Here is a 6,916-nt window from a genome sequence, read left to right on the forward strand (position 1 = left end):
GAGTTTTCTCAAGGGGCACCACTGCCTCGGATCCGTAAGATAGCATGAATGGGGTATCTTCAGTTGTCACTTTGCAGGTGGTGTTATATGCCCATAGTATAGGCAACAACTCATCCACCTAAGTGTTTCTCGAGCGTTCAACCCTCTTCTTAAGTCCATCAAGGATGATTTTGTTAGTAACTTCCGCTTTCCCGTTTGCTTGTGGGTGTGCAACTGAGGTGAAGCAAAGTTCTATGAAGTTATCGTCACAGTACTCTCTGAATTCTGCATTATCAAATTGTTTCCCATTGTTTGTGACAAGGATGTGTAAGATTCTATATCGGCATATCACATTCTCCCAGAAGAATTGGGAAATTTTCTTGGTGGTTATCTTGGTTAGTGCTTTAGCCTCAATCCACTTTCTAAAGTAATCTATGGATACTACAATGAACTTCCTTTGTCCCGATGCTATAGGAAATGGTCCAAGTATGTCCATTCCCCACATTACAAAAGGTATGGGTTTGTTGATCGATGTAAGCCTCTATGGGGGCTGTCATACTATTGGAGTGTGCCTCTGGCATCTATTACATTTCTTCACATAAGCCTTTGCATCGGCTAGCATAGTTGGCCAGTAGAATCCCAACCGAGTTATCTTGTAAGCGAGGGCCCTTCCCCCCAAGTATTGTCCACAAATCCCTTCACGGGCTTCTTTAAGTGACTCCTCTGCATCAAGAGGTCTTAAGCACTTCAAGTACGGAATAACAAATGACCTTTTGTAAAGAAGGCCTTCAGTCAATGAGTATCTCAATGCTCTAACTGACAGCTTGTGTGCCTCCTGGGCATCGTCGGGGAGCCACCCCATTTCTAAGTGGATCTTAATTGGGTCTATCCAACAACTTGCCACACCAACCGGTACTATCATATTTATGACATGAATAGTAGGGGTCTTCAAGACCTGGAAGTAAATACTTCTTGGATAGTTCTCGATTTCAGACGAGGCGAACTGAGACAAGGCATCCTTCATAGTGTCCTCCTTTCTTGAATCATGTTCTGCGTACCATTCATCGAACTGATTCAGTATTCCCTTTAAGACTCTCAGGTACCTGGCCATCATCCTTAGCCTCAAACTCTCCATTACCTTGAGCAACTACAAGTCTTGAGTCTCCACAAACCTTCAAGTTTTTGGTCCTCACGGCTCTAGCCAAGCCTAAGCCAGCTATCAATGCTTCATATTTTGCTTCGTTGTTCGTAGTTGGGAAATCCAACTTCAAAGCATACTCAATCATAAACCCATCAAGGCTTTGCAATACTAGGCCTGCACCACTAGATTTTATTTTGGACGCTCCGTCAAAATGGAGAACCCAATATTCTTTCAGGGTTGTTTCTTCATCATTTTCCTTCTCTCCTTCTTCTTGGGTTACTATTTCTTGCCCCCAACTTCTTGGTCGTTAATGGTGCATTCGACCATGAAGTATGCTAAGGCTTGAGCCTTGATGGCCGTTCGAGGCTTGTACTTGATATCAAATTCTCCTAAATCAATTGCCCACTTAATGAGCCTTTCACTGGCCTTCGGGCTATGAAGAACTTTCCTCAATGGTTGGTCTGTCAGGACTTCGATCTTGTGAGCTTGGAAGTATGGTCTCAACTTCCTCGAGGCTGTAATGAGAGCAAGCACGAAATTCTCCGTGGGGGAGTAATTCAACTCTGCTCCATGGAGCACCTTGCTTACATAGTACACAGGCTTCTGGAGCTTCTGCTCTTCCTTCACAAGGACTACACTCACGGCTCGTTCAGATATCCTGAGGTACAAATAAAGAGTGTCCTCCGGACTTGGTTTGGCCAACAACGGGGCCTCAGTCATGTACTTCTTTAGCTGTTCAAAGGCCTCTTGGCTCTCAGCTGTCCATTCAAAGTCCTTCACCTTCTTAAGGGTTTTGAAAAAGGGCAGGCATTTGTCTCCAGACTTGGAGATGAACCTCCTTAGAGCTTCGATTCTTCTTGTCAGCTTCTGAACATCCTTGATGGAGCATGGTGGCTCCATGTCTACGATGGCTTTGATTTTGTCAGGGTTGGCCTCTATTCCCCTCTTAGAGACCATGTGACCCAAAAATTTTCCAGACCTAACGCCAAAAGCACACTTGGCTGGGTTTAACATCATCTTGTGGTGCCTCAGCACTTCAAATGCCTCTCTGAGGTGGCTAATATGATCGGCCTTGCTTAGGATTTTGACTAACATGTCATCAACATAGACCTCCATGGTCTTCCCAACTAGATGGTCAAATATCTTGTTTACCAATCTTTGGTAAGTAGCTCATGCATTCTTAAGTCCAAAAGCTATAACAAGATAACAAAATACACCAAAGTCAGTTATGAAGGATACCTTGGGGGTGTCATCCTTACACATTCTAATCTGATTGTAACCACTGAAGCCATCCATAAAGATTAGCATCTCGTGTCCAACAATGGCATCGATCAGGGTATCAATCCTCGGTAGGGGGTAACAGTCCCTGGGACAAGCATCATTCAAATAAGCGAAGTCAATGCACATCCTTCCCATTGGCCTTCTTAACCATTACGGGGTTGGCCGACCATTCAGGGAATTGTACTTCCTCAATAAAATCAGCTTCTAAAATTGTTAGGTCACACACATTGTAGAAGGGGGTTGAATACAGTGTTTAGCACAATCAAATCGAATATAAGAACTCAAGTAACAGAAAATAGATTTTATTCAACGCAATAAACTCTGTTACAATATAGAACTGTCCTCTCTCAGTGATGAACAAATTATCACGAGAGCTGCTAGAGTTACAAAGAATAATAACTTCGATAATCGTAACACTTATAGTGTAAACTCTATGCCTGTGTTTATATACTACACTGTTACAAGATAAATTCTAATTGATATGGAATATAATTCTGCTTCCTAAAATATATCAACCAGTTATCTTTTCTTCCAAGTATTCTATTCTTCATAGAATTCCTTCTTCATGCATATTTATTTCTGTCTTAGTCTCAATCTTCTTTCCTTTCAATCAGCCACCTGCCTTATCTGAAAGTCATCTTAAGTCCTGATATTATCTCCTGATAAATATCTTTAGATCACTTAAGTTCTGATAACTTAAGTTCTGATATCTTAATTTATGTGTTCAGTATAAGTGTTGATTTCCAGTTAAGTACTGATTTGTCCTGTTAAGTAAAATCTGAAAACTAAACACAAATCATATTACACATGACATTATCAAATATATCTAACAATCTCCCCCAACTTGTAAATTAGCATAATATACAAGTTCAACAGATATTTGATGATGTCAAAAACATTAAGTACAAATGCATGAGAATTTGACTAGATAACTACAACTTATAGTCCTTTCAGCTTTACCATCTTTAACTTCTGATAACAACTTCAGTCTGTATAAACTTCAGAATTTACGCAGTTGTAGATCTTTGACTTGGCTTCAATTTCAATTTCTGATCTCTTTGATATCAGGAGTTGTCCTGAGATAGTTCTTCAACAAACATCTCTCAGCATATTCAAGTTCATTAACCATCCTCCTTTTAGCATTTATCAATTCAGCTGTATCTTCTCCAGTTTGAAAAATAGCTGCTCTGAGATCATTTATCTTAGCTTTTCTTATCTCCTAATCTAGTCTAATCAGATATGCCTTGTCAGACTCTAGATTGAATTCCACAGCCTTATAACCCAGAAAAGTAGTTATAATCTTAGCAGAGTTAAGCTTCATATCGACAACATCACCCTTGTGATCTCTGTACTTGGGACATTATGTACTGTTAGACTTTACAGAATAAAGCTTCTTCTGTCTTTGAATTTGAGACTTTAAATACCCTGCAGCACTATCTGTTAATCGGTCTTTCACTTGAAGTAGGAATAGAACATGTTCCAGTTCCTCAAAATACTTCAGTGGTATAACATTCTGCTTAATCTGGTATACCCTTCCATCTATCATAAAATATAACAAGATATGCTCTTTCAAGAAGGTATGGTAAACCATTTGTAAAGATTCAAGTCGATTCAATCTTTCAAGAGTTGCTCCAACACCTGGTTCACTTAAGGAAGTTGGATCATTGGTAGTGTTATGTACTCTTCTTTCATCAAAACTACCCAACCCAGATTTATCTCTTGCTTCCTTTCCTGTAACAACTCTTGCTTCAAAACCACTAGTTGCAGTCTTTGAAGGTTGAGCCTGTTTAGCTTTGGTGAATCCTGGTAGGAGTATCTTTGAAGGTTTAACATGAGCAATGTCGGAGGTTTCCTTTTCCTTATCTTCTGATATCAAGCCAACTTAAGCTAAGTCAAAGGTTGCTTGCTTCACTGTCATATCAGAACTTACTACATCTTGACTCTGAACAACATGAGCCATGTCAGAGGTTGTGTGAGAAATCTTTTTTGAAATCAGAGTAAGACTAGTATCTTCTTCATCATCAGTTATTTCTTCATCCATGACTGGCATATAAACCTTTACAGGTTCATCAACGTTTTCTTTGCCCTTAAACCTTGGATCAATTTCCATTTGTGATTTGGCTTTGATTGCCTCAGAATTTGTTCTTTCTTTTATCACAATACCCTTAGGCTTTGGAAATTTTCTTTCAACAACAGAAGCTTTAGATTTTGTCTTGACACCTTCTGCTTTGAGTATAGCTTCTTCTTCCTTTAGACTCTTAAAGTCCATCCCTGGATTTTCTTTAAGAAATAACTCCCTTGAAATTTCTTCATCAAGTTCCAGAAGTTCACCAGATTTTATCCTTTTACCGGTATCAGAACTTATTCTTCTCCCAGTATTAGAACTTGTTCCTTGACTTGTAATTCTAGCTTTACTTGATGAAAACCCTTTGCTTTGACCTTGACCTCTACCCTTATCAGAGTTTCCCTGGTCATCATGTCCATCATCCTTTCCTTTTAGTGTCTGAATAGATTTGCATTTGGGCTTAATTACTTTCTCCCCCTTTTTGGCATCAGCAGGTAAAAGAAGAGAGACAAGCAATTCCACTGAGGATTGGATCTCATTGAGTTGACTTCGGTGAGAAGCTTGATTCTTCAGAATTTCTTCAATTTGAGTTTGCTGCTTCTCCTGATTTTTCTCAATGTAGGCAATTCTGTCAAAGGCTGGCTAGAAAAATCTGTTCTTTTCAAGTTTCACATTCATATCTTGTTGGATTAAGTTTTCTTGAATTTTATTCACCTTGTCATGAGTTATTGAGTGTTGACCTTGAAGGTGCCTTATACTCAATGCAGTAACACTCAACTGTGCCTTGAAATCATCATTTATCAGCATTTCATCAGCTTTTTCAAGATGCTCAGCAAGAATCTTTTCGGAAGGAACAAAACAAACTGAGTTCCATTCTTTAGTCCACTCCTTTCCTCTAGGACTTTCACTCCAAGGTACTGGTGCTTCCCCTATAACAAACTTCTTGACTAATCAGCTTTATGAACAGTTTGTTGAGGTGCATGTCCTGATGGACCAGCTGCATCAGCATCTAAATTGGCAGCAGCTTTACCAGTAATTTCTTTATTGGCAGCATCAAAACTTGTAGTGCCTGTAGTATCAGCATCCTCGGATAAAACAACAGTATGAGAGGCTATAGAGGCTTCAACATCATCCTCTAAATTCTGATCTGCAGCCAGGTTCTGATCAACATCCAAAATTGATGTTGTTGGTGGAGTGAGTTGAATTGGTGGAGCTTCCAAGTACAAAACCTCAGGCACAATCAAGTTATGAATATCAATTTCAGCACTTGTACCTGGTTCTTCAGTATGTACAGGATCAACTATAGGTGACATAGGAGGTGTAGGTATTTTAGCTTGATCAGTTTCATGTTGTGCAGAAGGAAGTGATTCAATAACAATAGGTTCTGTTGAGATCAGAGATTCCTGATCCCCTTCCTTAGCTGCTTCCACTACATCTGAATCTGACTCAACTATGTCCCTGTGAGCTCTCTGTTTCTTTAATTTCTTCAAAGGTGGAGACACTGTAGGAGTTTTATCATCAGATTTTAACTTTCTAAGCCTTTTGAGGGGCCTAGAACTCCCAGTTACAGTATCTTTCTGAGAAGAAACCTTCTCAACTTCTACAACAACAGGTTCTGATATTGGAACCTGTTCCTCAATTGTTTCCTCAAATCAACAGAATTTAATCAAAAAATTCATCACAAAATAAAATTAAAAGTCGTTGAAGTAAAGATTAATAAATTTCAATTAAACATGCACAGTCACATAATTTGAGAAACAAAGAACAAATCTTGCAATTAAAGAAAATTTCATTGATATATCAGATGATTACATTTGATGAAATTTAGCAATTACATGCAAGAATTACAAGATAGTCCTATTCTACGATTCCTAACATCAACAGCCTTAGTCCTAGTCTAAGAAGACTGACAAAGCTGACGGTGAAGAGAAATGGATGGATAACAATTAATTATTCTTCCTACTTGCAACAAAGAGAACAGCAAGATGAATGATTTGCTTTTGCTGTTTAAGAATACGAAGATGAGCTTCTCTTTGGAAAGACAACAAATCATTTTGAATGTTCTCTAGAAGTTAAATCCAGATGACAAATGGAATGTTGTTCATAGGATATGAAGTCGGAATTCCATTTCGAAAAATGGTCACAGTTGCTGTGCCATAAGAGTAAAACCAACTGAAATGTGCCATTGTTTGAGAGAAATGGACAGATGTGGTTTTACTGATGAATGATCAGTCATTTAAATAGGCAATGGAATACTAAGGGACGCGAGGACTGGTTAAACATAACAAATAAAAATAATGATCCCTCGACTCCCTAGACTGAAGTCTAATAATAACAGTCAGTAAAAGATCAAAAGCCAGAGTTAATGGGCACGGGATATGATAATAATTACTGTGCGCATGCAGGTTTTCAAGACATACACGCTAACCACTAACTCATAATGATTATGA

At 38.8% G+C, this 6,916-nt stretch overlaps 1 protein-coding gene across 1 annotated transcript; it reads right to left on the bottom strand.

The window, feature by feature from the left end:
• Window positions 1-532: 532 nt before the first annotated feature.
• Window positions 533-1,114, bottom strand: LOC141680128 (uncharacterized). The gene has a single exon (XM_074486436.1). The coding sequence runs from the start codon at window positions 1,112-1,114 to the stop codon at window positions 533-535; it is 582 nt and encodes a 193-aa protein (XP_074342537.1).
• Window positions 1,115-6,916: the final 5,802 nt, after the last annotated feature.

This window comes from Apium graveolens, chromosome 8 (assembly GCF_009905375.1).
Source record: "Apium graveolens cultivar Ventura chromosome 8, ASM990537v1, whole genome shotgun sequence".
Lineage (NCBI taxonomy): Eukaryota > Viridiplantae > Streptophyta > Magnoliopsida > Apiales > Apiaceae > Apium > Apium graveolens.